Source organism: Eptatretus burgeri, chromosome 6 (genome assembly GCF_056783735.1).
Source record: "Eptatretus burgeri isolate ZD-2024b chromosome 6, Ebu_testis_v1, whole genome shotgun sequence".
Classification (NCBI taxonomy): domain Eukaryota; kingdom Metazoa; phylum Chordata; class Myxini; order Myxiniformes; family Myxinidae; genus Eptatretus; species Eptatretus burgeri.
Window position 1 is genome coordinate 101,995,838 of NC_140966.1, and position 17,450 is coordinate 102,013,287.

At 42.5% G+C, this 17,450-nt stretch overlaps 1 protein-coding gene across 1 annotated transcript in view; it reads right to left on the reverse strand.

Annotated features, from left to right (window-relative positions):
* Positions 1-3,419: 3,419 nt before the first annotated feature.
* Positions 3,420-17,450, reverse strand: part of NOC2L (NOC2 like nucleolar associated transcriptional repressor) — a gene marked incomplete at its 5' end in the record, with an annotated part of 92,532 nt that continues 78,501 nt past the window's right edge. Inside the window, 8 exons of the mRNA XM_085887084.1 lie at positions 3,420-4,165; positions 5,096-5,224; positions 7,818-7,944; positions 10,822-10,935; positions 12,082-12,216; positions 13,147-13,248; positions 15,177-15,290; positions 15,480-15,591. Of these exons, the coding sequence (XP_085743210.1) occupies positions 4,047-4,165; positions 5,096-5,224; positions 7,818-7,944; positions 10,822-10,935; positions 12,082-12,216; positions 13,147-13,248; positions 15,177-15,290; positions 15,480-15,591 (952 nt within the window). The remainder of the gene's footprint in view (positions 4,166-5,095; positions 5,225-7,817; positions 7,945-10,821; positions 10,936-12,081; positions 12,217-13,146; positions 13,249-15,176; positions 15,291-15,479; positions 15,592-17,450) is intronic.

The window sequence follows — 17,450 nt, forward strand, 5'->3', positions numbered from 1 at the left end:
AGGAGAATCACCTGCTTGAAATCTAATTATTTCTAACAACTTCTAAAAGGTGCCAATTATATTGTCCAGGCCATTTTAGGATTTCTGTGTGGAATAAGCTGAGGTTTAGCGATTTTTTTTTTCAGCTTTTTTGTTTTGCTCCACTGCAAACCAAAGAAATACATATGTTGATACCAAAAGATTTTTTAATTTCAACAATTTTCTGGAAGAAATGGTGCATTATTTGAAAAAGTGCAAGGGTGTCAATATTTTTGGCCACAACAGTATATGATACAGAATATGGGTTCGTTGTGTTTTTCCTCATCGTACCTGAACATTGAAATATTCCGATTGTTGTTTCAAGTTCATCAAAATGGACTCAGTCCAGGGTGGTCCTGATTTTCCCCAAACTATGGGAGACCATGACTATATAGAGATTATCTCATTTGAGAGAATAATGTCTTTTTTGTGCCGCATTTTAAACATTAAGAACCAAGTCCTCAACTTCGAAGTAAGACCATGATATCTCAATGGTTATTTCATTTTTTGGGGGGATTTTCAAAGAATATTTTTATAACTGTCATTGGAAACAAAAGTAAAACTGAAATGTTTGTTGTATTTCATAACACAAGTTTTCTTTCTACTACTGCAATAATTTGATATGTGACACCTGTCAGGCACGAGAACAATTCCACCAAGCCAGTAGTCTATGCACTATAAATCTTCATCATTTCTAAATGACTTGATGAACAATCAACTCAATCATTGAGCATGATCAAGCATTTTGACTTTTTCTAACTTGCACAGAATCTACATTATATTTTGATAAAACTTGAATGTATTGCACTTGTAAAACAAATTATTTATTTTTTATCAATTAATCTTTTTAGGTCAGTGATCTTCATGATTATTTAGAGGGCCACTTTTGCCAATAAGACAGTGCGAGCCGCCACACCGCCTGCAGGACACCAAAATGGTTGCTATTAGGCCCCACCTCCATGTACTCTTCTTTTCTTTTTTCATTGTGGTTACTGGATTGCAAGCATAATTGTTTTCACACTGCCATCTACTGATGTGGTAATGTTAATTTTACGCTTGACATTGTAACAGTCATTTCAAACCATTGGGTCAATTTGATAAGCATTTTTTTGTGGATTAAGATGGGATGTTTTCACATTAGTGTATTATCGGTCGCGCGTCAGGGGCCGCCAGTGGCCTGCGGGCCACGTAATGATCAGGGCTTTACGTGTTTGTGCGATTCCTTCCATTTTAAATTATTTCACTTCTGGGGAATTGTTTAGTCTGTATTTACTTCTTTTATTTTTATTACTTCTTTTTTGTACTTTAACAATTTGACTCAAAGGTTTTTGACCTTTGTTTCAAATTTTAAAACTTTTCTAATATTCACTTCCTGTTAAAACAAGTGAAATCCTTCAATACAGCGTGTGTGGTGAAGCAAATGAGTACACTAATGTTAAACTAGAGGGGGAGCACTCGGGAGAGTGCAAAACCTCCGCCGCCAATACTGCTGGGTCACTCAATTGAACCTTATATCTTATTCATTAAATATGATGTCAACAGTGCTGACAGAGTTATAGTTTTCTCCTACATTTTTTTTTTTGGGGGGGGGGGGGTGGGGGTTGGAAATCACTTAAAACATGTAGAAATGCAAAAAAGAAATGACATATTTTGGCGCGAAATGCGATGGTGGGCGGAAATGACGTCTTTCGGCGCGAAATGCGATGGTGGGCCGAAATGAGGTCTTTCGGCGCGAAATGCGATGGTGGGCCGAAATGACGTCTTTCGGCGCGAAATGCGATGGTGGGCCGAAATGACGTCTTTCGGCGCGAAATGCGATGGTGGGCCGAAATGACGTCTTTCGGCGCGAAATGCGATGGTGGGCCGAAATGCGATGGTGGGCCGAAATGACGTCTTTCGGCGCGAAATGCGATGGTGGGCCGAAATGACGTCTTTCGGCGCGAAATGCGATGGTGGGCCGAAATGACGTCTTTCGGCGCGAAATGCGATGGTGGGCCGAAATGACGTCTTTCAGCGCGAAATGCGATGGTGGGCCGAAATGACGTCTTTCAGCGCGAAATGCGATGGTGGGCCGAAATGACGTCTTTCAGCGCGAAATGCGATGGTGGGCCGAAATGACGTCTTTCAGCGCGAAATGCGATGGTGGGCCGAAATGACGTCTTTCGGCGCGAAATGCCATGGTGAGCGGAAATGACGTCTTTCGTTCGTTCATACATGAGAGGGGCGTGTTTCTTCGTTTTTTTCCCATCAAGCAATAAATTAAATGGTTTTCACATATATAACACATTTGTTTCACAAATTTCCATGGAAATACTCGGGTATTTCCGTCAATTGTCGCCATTTCCATCTAGATTATGCACTGCATCTACCGGACGGCCGTCATTGGCTGTCTTGAGGCACGTGGGGGGGGGGGAGGGGACAGGGGGACACCGGAGACGTGGTAGACGCCAGGGACATTTCAAACTCGGTGCAATTGTATACAGCGCACGCACTGTAAAAATCTTTTGCATTAAACTTTATTCATGAAAACTGAACTCTATTCTGGTACGTTTGAGCACTCTTGTGGACTTTTTATTTAGGTCTCTCCAGGTAAAGGTGAGAATGATATGGATGTTTAACAAAAGGTGATTTTATTTAAAATACAAGTATTTTTTATTTACATTATTCAATTTGAACTGGGGGTTTTAGGTTGGTTTTGTTTAATGGTTTTTGGTACTCGCACCTGAACATTGAAATATTCCTACCGTTATTTCATGTGCATCAAAATGGACTCGGTCCATGGTGGTCCTGCTTTCCCCTGAACTATGGGAGTAATTGATATGAAACCTTTACCATCTCACCTATTCACAACTCTGCAAACAACTCATCACTTTGGTTATGAAAAGTCAAACAAATTTATTGATTTTAGAGATAAAAGTAACCTTTTACATTTTTCTAATTTGTAATCAAATCACAGATGGTTTGTTCAATGAGGTGAAATGTTTCTATTTTGTTAAAATTCAAACCCGTTTCCCACCTGTATTGATGTTTATAAAGAGGTTGAAACATGGATTGTGTGAAATGTAGAAAAATCAGAGAATAAATGGGTTTTAGAAAACCAGTCGAGGAACAAAAATCGGGATCAAAAGGGAAGAGAGAGATGTGGATTAGACATGAACCGCCAGTCTGTGGACAATTCTCCTCTCGGAAAGGTCAGCAGTGAATGGATAGGCAGGGGTGAGTGAAGGTGAGATCGGGTGGAGATCACACACCTTGGATCCAGTTAGACTTTTAAAACCACAATGACTTGAAGGTGAAATATCATTTATCGTTAGAGTTATGAATCACCCCTCCATCATTTTGTGACAAGTAAGCTGGAGTAGCGCCTGTGGTGATGAAAGATTATCACTGACAACAAAGGGTCTGTTCTTATCGAGTAAAGATGTTTTTAATTTGTTGAGATGTTTGCCATCATCCACAAGTTGAAAACTGTTAGATGCTCAGGCAGGATTTGATACTTTTGAGGAACGAGTGTATGAACTTGATTGATGTCTAAGATTGGACCATCGCAAATTATAATTGATTAATAAATTTACCAAAATGGCTGATTCGAAATAAAAATGTAATTCTGTGAAACAAAACAAAAATATAGTACATTGGGTAGATTGGGGATTACATTTCACACCAACCGATGAGGAAATTGCTCAGAATGTAGGAATCTCGAATATCTCCCGACAAAAGGTCAAGGTAAAGGTCGTGCTCCTATTCTTCGAGATAAGAGTTAATTCATCCGATGAACTCAATCTTTGCTCTTGCTAACCTGCTTTATGTGTACCTATCACTTTATCCTGAGTATACTCACTTTACATCCTTTATGGGATTTAGTTCATCACCAATTGCAAAGTAACCAATAAATGGACAGGATGTGGGATCAACGAACAGTACAAAAGTTATCCTCTCGAGTGGTAAACTCTTTTTAAAGAGGTTCATGGAGTTTGCTAATGAATTCAACGTTTGTCATGTAATTACAATGAGTCACTTTGGTTTTCCTACAATTCTTCATCATCATCCGAGAGTGTCAGGTTTTCGACGTTGTCCCCTCGTCCAACCAATAGCTCCGCAAGCTCTTCCCGATCAATCATGGCCTTTGCTTTCTTGGACGCCACATCTGAAAACCAAAAACAAAGGGATGGCGCTCATCTCGGCCCAACACAGCAGTACTTGCATCGTGGAAAGGCATTAAAAAATAAAAACTTCCAAGCCAGTCAAAATGGAGGCCTGTTCTTTCTGGAGTTTTTATTATTTCATCATTTTATTTATTCAGTCATATCTTGAGATTTTATTTTCTCAGGATCCTGTATGCCAATAAACTTAAACCTTCACTGGGTTGTTGCAAGTTAAGATCTAGTTCATAAACTCTAATCAAGCCAATTGCACCAACGGCTTAGTGACCATCTTGGATTTACAAAAAAATTCAAACAAAGGAGGACAATAAAAACTGCTCTGAACCAATTAATCAAAAAACGCTTCAGACATCATCGAAGGACCAGGTCGCTTTAGGTTTATGAAAGAGAAGAATCTCTAAAATGGCCAGCACGAGCCAATCAAAATTGACCATTTTTCAACATCGATTAGTTGATGGATTACATTGGAGAAAACTGATATATGTGCATAGTTTGAACGATTATGATTTGAACACTTGTTACTGCATACCATGAAAAGTTCCCTTGCAGCCAATATGGTGTCCATAGCAACTGGCACACCAATGCCCACTGTGATTAGAAAAACATGTTTTATCTTGTAGTTTTGCCAGTTTCAAAAATAGTAGATGTGAAGAACTCCATGGTTCCTCCTTAAACTCAAGGTGCTACTGCTTGAAAGTTTTGGTAATTCTAAATATACTTTACTCTTGATAATCAAAATAATTGTTTTTGCATTTGTGTGCATCTCTAACCCTCTGATCCCAATCCTCCTCCTTTGTTTTGAAGATACCCAGATAGCTTTGTTTCAAGTCTCTTTCTTTTTTTTGTAAGTTTATAAAAAGGAAGTGGAATTTGATAAAGTTTCAAAATTAAACCTTGTAGTGAACACGACTCACCGAGCACTTCCTTTTCCTCCACATCCTCATTGTCATCCTCATCAGCACCATCATCATCCTCGGAAGCAAGACTTCCATCAGAAGTATCACTTAATTCATCCTCATCATCGCTTTCCTTCCTTCCTTTGTCTGGCACAATATAGAGGACAAAGGACCGCAGGAAATAAATATATTAAAATACAAACAAATCCATAATAATAAATGTGTGTGTGTCTTCCATAACTCCACAACCATGAAACATAGCGGTCTGAAACTTTTCACACATGCAAAGGGATCTCCAAGGAAGTGCATGAATGAAAACTGGGTACTTGGGTAAATTAAAACACCCCTTATGAAGATAAGTAACGGCCTTATTTAATTATAGCCTTCATCAAAGCTCGTCCTTGATCACCTCACTCTCCCTCCATGGGGTCTTAATTTGCCATTTTGTTGACCTGCTCAACAATGCCTCGACTTGGAAAAGGTCGCAACGATTTCTTAACGATAATTATGTGCTCAAACGTTTCTCCCCCCCCCCCCCCATTTTCCTCACTCGTATCACCGAATGCCTCATCTACATACCTGGATACATCGCCTTTGTCAATGCTGCAGTTTTCAAATTATGAGCTAGGAGCGATTTCATGCATTATGCGATGCAATTTTCCACGATCTACTCTCACAGAATAATTCAAGTACATCATTGAAATAGAATTTGAGTTTTGAGGATCGGATCACGTTGATTAAATAACACGAAATCTGGAGTGAAATCTGAACGTGTTAAGAAATCGGCGATGCTTATTTGGTTTTTGTGGGGATGTGCAATTTCAAAAATATAGCCGTTCCTTATCAACCGTTTGGCTGGAGTGCTGGCTGGAGTACTCAAGACACTTAGCGAGCACCCTACAGTGGATAGCGGTGTTACGCACAAAATTTGTGTCACTGAACTCCCATTTACGTAGGATATGGTGTCACCAAACAGGGCTCTGCGATAGGATAGAACAAATTTGGAACACATCTTCACACAATGCTCTGGGGTACTACAGGGAACCCAGATCGTCTCTTCCTCGTCAGGTGTACCAGATACACTGAGCTGATAGAGCGAAAAGAACCCTCGACTCTGCAAATAGTTATTGAAATTTATTAAAGAAACGGGTCCAACAATATCAAGTCCCTCGTGTTTGTCTGTTCCAGCTGAAGTGTTTAGTTGTGTGGTGTATATAGAGCCCCACGGCTCTGAAAACGCCATTAAACCCAAAAGAAGGAGAAGAAGTTTGTGTCCCGATGCGGAGGTCAGTTTTCTCTAAGTAAGAAGAGGTACCGCGGTCGACAGCATACATGGACATGGTATAAATGGATAGCTTTGGACTTGTAAAGGGACTGTGTGTGTGTGTGTGTGTGTGTGTGTGTGTGTGTGTGTGTGTGTGTGTGTGTGTGTGTGTGTGTGTGTGTGTGTGTGTGTGTGTGTGTGTGTGTGTGTGTGTGTGTGTGTGTGTGTGTGTGTGTGTGTGTGTGTGTGTGTGTGTGTGTGTGTGTGTACGTGCCTGCATGTTTGGCTATGTGTGTGCGGGATTTGTGGAACAAGCATGCGCACCCAGGCCCATGGTGTGTCGTCCTCAAACATGTTTCTAAAGCAATTGGTTATTTTATACGAGCCAGGTGTGCTTTAGAAAGTATATATGGTTTCTCTTTGTGAGTTTCAAAGTAAAATATATTTGATAACACACGATTTACGAGCAGTTTGCCGTATTAAACGCATTTTCTAAATTGCAGAACCAATTTTTTTTTCCATCCATCACATGACGATTGGCAGCTGTTTATAAAGATTAATATTTATGCACATCTCCCTGAAACGAACACGATTCAACGTTGTTTGTAAAATTTGTTTATTGAAAAATTCCCCCAAAACAAGGGTGAAAGGTACTCAAGGTTTCTGGGTTGTATACAGTCCGTACTGTTGTTGGTAATCAAACTTACTCCAACCTGCTGATTCCCGAAACATTGCTGATATCAGCCAAGCGCGAGTGTGTGTGTGTGTGTGTGTGTGTGTGTGTGTGTGTGTGTGTGTGTGTGTGTGTGTGTGTGTGTGTGTGTGTGTGTGTGTGTGTGTGTGTGTGTGTGTGGAGTGCTGCTGGAGCGTGACAACAATATGATCGCCATGATCTCCCCGAGTTGATTGGGCTAATTAACGATAAACAACCTGGAACAATTCCCACGTTTTAAACACACGCCATGCTAAGGTGTATGGAGCAGCTCAATAGGACCTTCCCTTCGACGGCTTGGCATCCTAATTACAAATTAAACAACAAAAACAATTATACCATTGTAACAAACCATATATTAATTAATTAATACGAATAACATGAACAACAACAATAATAGTATAATTTGGCAAAAATAATAGCCAACGTATAATCTTCCCCCACCACCGCCATGGCCCAAGCACATCTGGCCTTGGTGAAGGACAAGCTAATGCTCAAGCAGTATGGCGGGTATGCCGCAAGGCCATGAAGACCAACGAAAATTTATTCCAATGGACCAATGGACCCACTAGTTATGTTCAAAGTAACAGTAAGGAGACAAAGGAAACCAGAAGTATTCCACACCATCTCCATTACCAAGGGGTTACATCTCATTTCACTGTTGTTCACATGTTCGGTAGTTGCTTCATGATCACTTTACAACAGGCAATAAGAGGCAGCTGTCCATCGTTTTTACCTTCGGGTGACACTAAACCACAACTTACCTTTCGGTACAAGGCCATCGTCATCGGATTCATCATCAGATTCGAAAAGCTCACTGAACTCTTTCCGTTCCTTTTCACCAGCTTTTTGGGGTTTCCTCGTTATTGAGGGGATACTTCTGTCATCAAGCTGTGGAAGGTGGGAAGAATCAAAACAGAGAGAGGAGGATGGGGAAGGGGAAGAAAAGGAAAATGATGGAGGGAGAAGACAGGCAGGAGGGGGATGGGGTCACAGTGGGGACAGGGGAGTGGTGGCAAAGGTTCAAATTATGAAGTCACTTCACAAAAATAGCTCACAAAACAGACAAGGTGAGAACAAAATGAAGGAAAAAAAAAAAAAAAACTAAAGAAACTGCACATCTACATTGCTTCACACTCTGTTTACAATATTTTCAGACCCCACTCATTCGCTCATTGATCAAACATGGCTCCCAATCGCAAGACCAGTGCTGCAGATGCGTTGACTGCCAGATTAAAGGTGGCAAAGAACCAGGTATCTCTTCTCCTCTGCGCAAATGCAAAAGGGGACTGTATGACGAAGCCCATGATGTTGTACCGTTCCCTGAACCCAAGTGCTCTCAAGGGCAAGAATAAGCACACACTGCCCGTGTTTTGGAGGGCCAACAGGAAGGCATGGGTGACGGCAGCAATTTTCATGGACTGTTTCCATAACCGTTTCATCCCTTACGTGGAGAGGTACCTGACAAGCAGGGAACCTTGAATGGAAGGTTCTTTTCTGTCACCACAGGGACCTGAAGGTGGCTCATATGAATGCCGAGGTGATCTTCCTGCCACTCAACACCACCTTCCTGATCCAGCCACTCAACCAAGGGGTTATCTCAACTTTCAAAACCCATTATGCCCGCCACACCTTTTGCCGCATTTTGGATGCGATGGACTTCGACTCTGAGCCCATCTGGCCAGCCTGCTATGGGTACCTTTGCTGGGAATTGGTGCTAGAAATGGGGGCTGCTGGATTGAGCCCCATACTCACCCAGGAGATGATATGTGTGACTGGATCAGAACACGAATGGGCCATTTCTCAAACTGTATGAATGGAGGGTGTGTGACATCATGCATAGCAAGCTCAGGACCAATAGGCACGTTGCGCTTTGAGCACAGAAGGCGGAGCATGACCCTTGCTTGTAGCAGCCACACCAGTGAAGGGCAGGGCATCATCTCTGACCTCCACCAAACAACTCCCCTCTCAAACTGCTTAAGAGCATGGGACACTCAATGTTCCGCAAGCAGAGCTGGCTATGTTTTCTCCTGCGGTTTAACTGGACTGGTGGCACGTGCTGGACGGGCGAAGTGAATTGGAGTGGCAAGAGGCCAGGCCATGCTCAGCGTTGGAACTAGTATCTCCATTCTCACACATTATTTTTTTCTACTTTCTTTGATTAGTTTCTTCAGACACACAAGAACGATCAACGAGGGTAAAGCCCAAACAACCGTTATTTTAAGAGCGAACCACTGACAAGCACCGTGTCCATTTTCCCTCTGAAAAGCGCACATTTTCATCTCCTCACCATGCACTGAGACACTAATCAGTTCCCACTTCCATTGCCTCACCTTCCCTCCACCACACTTGGGATCAGCCAGGGCTAGAGAGGCCGCCAATACGCTCCAGAATTCTGTCTCTGTCTCTGTCTCTGTCTCTCATACTCCTCGGAAATATGACTCATTGGCACCACTATCTTATGTGTAGAATAAGTACCATGTATAAGCTAGACAGATCGGGATAACTCTGCCCCGTGTCTCTTTTTGTTCTTTTGTGTAATTGAATGAATTGTCTTATAATCACACCACACAAATTGACGTATCGTCTGCTGTACAGATCACTCTAAATAAAACCTCTTGTGATTAAATGTGCCACATACCTTTCCTCGTCACCCTTTTGTAAATAAACCCCGATACATGTTCTTCCAACCTGCTCGTAGCGTATTTTCCTTATTGGTCCAGCACAGTCCGCACTATTGTTGGACATGAAGTTTTAACCCAATTGATCGGCTCAAGTTTAGCCAATATGTACTGACAGTTCTCGCTCGACCGTACTTGAATAGATGGACTGGTACGCACTGAGGGCGTGGCCTCTAGTTGGGTTGCTGTGCCAACGGAAAGGTAAAGTGTAACAGCAGTACGAACCTGCTAGGCTGGTAATTCTAAGCCAAGCTTATGGTTGCTCCGTAACATTCGCAACCTGTTGGATCGCAGAGTTATTTGCTAGCCTGCAGGGATCAGAATGCTTCCCCTCGTGGTAATCCCCGAACATAGAGTCCGTAACATGTTGCGATCAATGAAATTTCTTTTTAAAATTATAAAGTGCATTCCCAAGACTGTGTCGCAGCACATTGCCCACTGAAGTGCCCGCTCGTATTAAAAATGGAAAGGGATCAAAAATTCGGTCACATTTGCATATGTAACTACAGCCAAGTTGATACACAATCGCAAATCCCCATGTTTCCCACCTAAAGCAAGGGTGAAAGATGGCAAAACGTTCCATTAAAATAAACCGACATAAAATTTTGAGTTGAAAAGAAATCTCTTTTGACCCATGTGACCGCAAATCCCCAACCCTTGGGGCATGAACCGGGGGTCAAATCCCCCAAAAATCATGACATATTCCATGCGTCCCCCAATGTTGGTTACATGTACAAAACCTCATTAAAAAAATATTTCAAAACGTGTCTGCTTTTAATCCCACCCCAGGGCCCTGAGTGCAGGCTTAAATATGATATGGCAATCACACCTTCTTGCCACGCGGTGATTGCAACTACCAAGTTTGGTGAATTTCAGCATAACCGTTTAGGAGATAACGTGACGGACAGACAGCTGGATGGACAGGCAGAGCCAATTAAAATATCCCCCGAAACATCTAGGCCACTGCCCTCCGTACATCTATGCCAAGACCACCCCCTCCCCGCACACACCCCACTTCAACCTCCATTCCAAACCTCATAAATCCTGGCGGAGGATCCTCACCCAACCCATAAATCGCCCATCTCACCCTTTCTTTGCCACCGATTTCCAGTTGAATCTCATGATCACGAAGTTTCCTCCACATCTCGTAGTAACGCATGAGTGGTGTTTTCTGGGTCTTCATCTGCTCCTCCCAGGCATCCTGAAGGACACAACAAAATGTGGAATTATTTTGCCGATCTGGAGCGCAGGGTTACACTTCCAATACAGAGGGGGCCCATGAGGGAAATTTCCTTTAGATTCAGGTGGATCCTTGAGAAGGATCAAAAGCAAAAGCAGAGAATCTTTTGAGGAAAGTGGGAAAAATATCAACGGGAGACAGTGTAGATATGAACAGCGGAGCGCATTTGCTCGCATATACTTGTAAGTTTATCCATGGCATTGCAGCAAGAGGAATAAAACGTCTTTCCAATAATCAGCTGCAGAACATCGTACGATCGATTGGGTGAGAATGTTCGGTTGTGATTATTATAAAACGGACATTCCTGAAACCACATCCTGATAAGCGTCATGGGAGATGGGACAAAACTTGTCGGGCAGTACGAGGCCTCTTTGCTCTGCAATTTTACAACGTCCGTGCGATTTGATCGTGCCTCCCATTGCCCCGTTACAACGTGCTCCACAGCGACCGTTTCAAAACGAGCAGTGGCTGGTTATCGTTACAAAACCGATGCTGCCAATGATCTTTCTGTAATGGAACGGGACAAGATGTTACCGACATCGATACTCTCAAATGAGTTGATGAACAAAACGCAACACAGCATGATGAGGAAGCTGCAAAAAATAATTACAGCAATGGAAGCGAACGAGGCAGTCTTCGATACAGCTTGGCTACGAGTAAAACAATTGTTTTGTAAACAAAGAACAACGGAAACAGAAACAGCACACAACAAAAAAAAACCAGAAGAGTGACACACCCTGATTAATCGTTAGATAAAACTTGCCCCTTAATTTAGAGCCCTGCCCCACCACACCCTCAGCCCTCATCCTCAAACCAAAGATCGCCAATCTCATCCGTGAACATCCTGATTGTGTTCCGGTTTTGCACTTTTCATCCGTTTGAGAAAATTCACAACACATGAAGAAACAGCCAAAATGTCCAAATTTGGCCCACAAAACAGAAACCTCCGACTCAAGGTCGAACAAATGGCAGGAAGGTAATCGAGTTACTCGTCACGTTATTCAGAGTAAAGAGCATGTCATCAACAGTATAAGAGCCGGAGACATTGAGACAGAGGGAGCAAGAGACATTCAGACGGGACCAACAGGACATCCGATCGTCCCTCACCATGGACTGGGAATCCCCGAGTCGCCCACTCCGCTTGCTTGACAGGAAATTAGAGTTTTCCTGGAGCTTCTCCAGGAGCTGGCGAACCTGCTTTTTGTAATTGCCAATCTTGCAGCCAGAAAGGAATCTTCGCAGCTACAAACGAGGAGGAAAGAGAAACAAAACTTAAGAAACGCCCATTGAACGGCAATAGTGAGTTATCCTCAAAATGAGCAGCACTGCCTGCTTGTAGAATCGAACACGTGAGGATGTTGTGCGTGTTCACGTCCAACATCATGACGTAGTCATTCATAATTCAACTTAGCGAAGGGGGGAAAAAAATGAATGCAAAATCATTCATAGAGTGACACTTGGCGAAATGGAACGGCACTCGGTAGAGCGCATACCTCCGCCAGGCTGAACAGTACACATTTTGTATCCCACCGATAGGTCGGATCTGAATCCAGACCTGAACCAAAAACAAATCAGCTTGTTCTATCATCTAACCAACTCGTACACAAAGTTTCATCCGAATCCGTCCACAACTTTTTGAGATATCGTGCTATATATCATTTTTGGCCCCATCTCTCAATGGTGAAGAATCACTGAAAAAATTCTCAGATCCGGATCCGGATTCGGATCTTCACCAAGATTAAGCGGTGCTGTCCTTGGCCGGTCACCTATACACACAAAAATGTATTCAAAACGATTGCTTGAAAACAGAGGCCAAAAATCGTGTGACAAACAGACAAATGCACAGACAGGCAGATAGACAAACAAATGCTATAGACCAACATACTTGGAAAAAAAATTTCTCCAAGTAATCAAACACAGACGAAAGACTTGCTTGCCCATTGTGACTGCCCTGCTCCCCAACACCATTGCTACATGAAGCAGGTGCAACACAGATAAGCATAAACCAGAGTTGATGAAGGCTACCGGTTAGGGTTTTGATAAAGCCTACAACATAGTACTGACTTTAGGGACATTATGGAATCGGTTACATACACGCAGATTTTAATCCCAATGATTAGATACATGTTTGACAAACGGACAATACGAGGAGTCAAGAAAGGATGGAACTACCTGTATCGTGATGGGCAGGATGAGTTCGGTGAAGGAAATGGAGTACGCGTGAGGGATCAGAGACTCCATTATGAGATCATACAACTGATCGAGCAGTCCATCCTTGATGAAGGACAAGACACAAAACATTTAATGCACGATAATCTATAACGTGTTCACCCTTAATCAAATTAATTAATTGCATATCCCATTTGTACTGTTTACGTAGACCGGCCTTAATGCGTACAACGAGCCATTTACTTCAGTTACAAATGAGGATCGACATCACTTTCGTGGCTCTTAATAAGCAAACAAAAACAAACATCGGAGCAGTACCCATGAACGCTCACCTGGTAATGGCTGGATAAGATAACCAGGCAACCACTGGTCGGCAGGGATGACCCACAAAATATATAATGGAGAAGAAAGTAAATAACTCTTTTTGGGGGGTAAACCCCTGTGGACACCCTTAGACCTCGACTCTTTTAATGGTGTGAACAATCTGTTAGATCACGGGTGACGAAGGTTGTGGTGGTTTCATTGGAATTATGTGTGTAGTTTCTGAGAATAAAGCAAATACCTATTTTGGGTGGGCAACCACCCCCTGTAGACCCCCTCTGACCTGGAATTTTTTTACGGGCATGAACAAACTTTGGTACATCATGGGTGATGAAGGTACATGTGTGGTCAAGTTTCATTGAAATTGTGTGTGTCATTTCTGAGAAGAAAGCAAATATCTCTTTGGGGAGGGGGGCAAACACTCCCGTAAACTCCGTCCTTAGACACCCTCAGTCTCCAATTTTTCAAATGCAGTGAACAAACTTTGATACGTCATGGATGATGAAGGTTGTGGTCAAGTTTCATCAGAACTGTGTGTGTAGTTTCTGAGAAGAAAGCAAATACCAATTTTGGGGGGCAACCCCCACAGACCCCCTTCGTGCCCGATTTTTTTTAATGCCATAAACAAAGTTTGGTACATACTGGGTGATGAACGTTGTGGTAAAGTTTCAGCGAAATCCTATGTGTAGTTTCAGAGAAGAGGTTGAAAGTATACTGAAATGCAAAAGAAACTTACCACTTGTTTGAAATGTAATAAAATTGTAACAGTTCAAAATAAAACAAACCAACAATTGCTAATTGAAACATTGGCATTTTATTGATGACATGTCAAGTTTTTGACCAAGATACACCATCTCATAAGTTTGTTCTACAGTACAGAACAGCACAGGGTGCAATGTCAGTCCCCTTTCAATAGCGTGTGTGGCCACCATTGTTTCAGATACAGGCAGCGCATCGTCGGCGCAGGCTGCCTACCAGTCTTTGGATGGATTGCTGCTGGATTCTGTCCCACTTAGTCCTCAATGTCTGAAGCCATCTGACTTAGGACCATCTGCCTGTCCTGCCTTGCAGTGGTGACTCTTGGCCTCCCTGATCGAGGTCTGTCATCTGCAGAGTTGTGGAGGGTGACTCTGTCCACCAGGGCCGATATCGTCTGGTGTGAACAGCCAAGGCGATGTGCCACCTCACGGTAGCTCGATCCGCCTTGCAGTATGCCCAAGGCACAATGCCGTTGATCCCTTGACAATCGTGGCATGTTGATTGAAATTCCCATTTTGCACTGGCCTTTTGAAAGCCAATATCAAGACAACACGTGCAGCTCATTAAAATCATCCCGTACCCCTTGGCTAATCACTGACAGTCAAAACGGCTGTTCAACAGCTGTGCTATGAAGTGACCATTGAAGGTTCAAGTGACCCTCCATGACCTTTTTGTCTGACAGTGAGGACACTATGGTCCACAAATAAGTTAACACATTTACTACACGCAGTGTTATTGTTGATATTTGAAGGTTTAAAAGGTGGTAAGTTTCTTTTGCTTTTCAGTATATTTGTGGACGGACGGACGGGCGGGCGGACGATGCACTGTCCAAGTTCTCTGGAACTACGTTCCAGGTGAGCTAAGCACTGAAACAAACCATATCAGACCCCACATCATGGAGCTGCTCCCCAATAAGCAGCACTGCGAGAATGCTAAAGTACACAAAACCTCACCAGGAAGGCTTTCTCCTGAAGGTTCGTCTTGGATAGCTTGAGAGTGACGGCGAAGTTGATTGGTCGAACGGAGATGCGACTCGGACGCTTGTTAAAATCCGTGTCCTCAAAAACCTAGGTGGGCAAGGGCGGGGAGGGGCAAAGGGGTGTGCATCACATTGTGGCCAAAATGGCTTTCATCACTCAGTCCTTAAAAGTAATGGAGTTTAATTATAAATCAAACTAGAATAATGAGGTAGAGGACAATTGGAAAAGAGGTGGACACACAACTCATAGATACAGTGGATGAGGATTATGGGATACCTCCATGAGGAAGGGCAGAGTAGGAATGAAGACCCCGGTACTTGCAGTGAGCAGGTTTAAGGCACTGACACAGTGGAAGCGCAGTGGGTAGTACCGTGCCGTGGGTATGAGCCTACGACACACACAAATGGATGTCTACCAAATGGAGGTACGCAGACATGTGTACATCAAAACCAGCATGGATCATGACGCCGTACACAGACAAGCAAATGGGAATCGATAAGAAGGTAAGCAAAACAATCATTTAATTAGCGCAACACGATTTCCTCCATTTTTGCGGATTAAAAAAGTTGCAATTTCATATTTAAATGAAACCATCGCCAACGAGGCCCGTTTGATAACACTTTGGTGCCACACACCTGATTTGGTAATGTAGAAATACCAAAAACAAGTATAGCAAAATATCGAGTCAACTGCCCTCATTCCTATTATTTTATATTCCCTCCGATTCTACTCTCCACCCCACTGATAATTCTACAGGACATAAGGCTCACTGAACAGAAAACAACACAGGAGTTTATTTTTTTTTTTCTTTCAACATGAGACAAGAGCCGTAAATTTGGAGTGTCGGGGGGAGGGGGTGTAACTTCACAGAGCACTCTGGGTGCACAAATTGAATGTAGAAAGAGATCTACACCCCACCGCTTCAGGGAGTGCCAACATATGGTTGTATGTCTGTGCTCTATCCTTTTCAAATGCTAAGCATCAAGCAAGGAAACAGTACAAACCATTTCAAAATTATTTGGTAAGACTCGGCCGGGGTCTGAGTTGAACCATAAACCTTGACGTCCCTGATCTCCACTCCACTTGTTGTCCTCTTCTCTTGCCCTGTCCACCTGTCCCTATGTATGACGTCTATATTTCCATTATTTGCTGTACATAATCAGTCTCTTTTATCATTGGTGTGTTGGCCTCATCCTTCATTCATTCAGCCCTTTCAAGAGCTCTGATCTCAGACAATAAAAGTAAATAAAACAAGAAAAAGAGCAATCGGAGATTGAGGACCCTCGCCAGGACTTATTTTGTTTGTATGGTGTTTGTGCGCTGGTGTGTTCCATAATTAATGACATAATAAAAACTACCACGTTATAACTGCTGGCAGTGATGACCGGGTACCAAGACGTCCCGCTTTGATTGGACACCTGGCCCTGACCCCATGACGTTTACTATTATTCAAATGAATTTAATTCAAATTAAATGGAAAACCAAATAGGTACAGTCCTGCATTGGAGTCATCAGAAGGAACCCAAACAAGAAAAAGGTAAGGAAGTCATCAGGAGGAACCTGGAAAGGATTCACATTTCAGCTGCTACTCCTCCACCCTCAAACCCATACAGGTACAGCCAAGTGAGCCTTTAAAAATTAAATAAATAAACAAATAAATCATCAAATCAAAAATAATACCAACAACCCCAATCAAAATATTAAATAATTCTGCCTGCCAGACTATGCGTCCGATCAAGTTGAAATTCAAAACATGTATTCCCCCATCACGACTAGATCAAAAATGTGAAGTTTCACGTCGATTGATAAAGTGGTTCCAGAGAAAACATAATTAAACATATTCCTTCAATCCAATGTGGCTGCCAAACCATGTGGCCTATAAATTGTTCCCCAACAAACTTGTACACCCATGGCTTGGGGAACATTTGCATGAAGTTTCCCCTTGATCTGTCCAGTCGTTCTGGAGAAGACTTTTACAGGTTTTAGGCAAATCCAACATTTTTTTTTTTTTTTTTTTTTTTTTTTTTTTACTGTGGACCATTTTATCCCCAGATGACCATCAAAATTTTCATACTGATTGGATGTGGCGTCCTGCATATGCAATTATGACGTCATAACGAAGGCACCTATGACATCATAAGAAAATCAGACTCATTCCCCATGAGGAGTTCTTGCCGTGTGCCAAGTTTCAATTTTTATCCTTGGTGTGCTTTCAGAGATACAGAAGTGCAAAGTTTTTCCATTTTT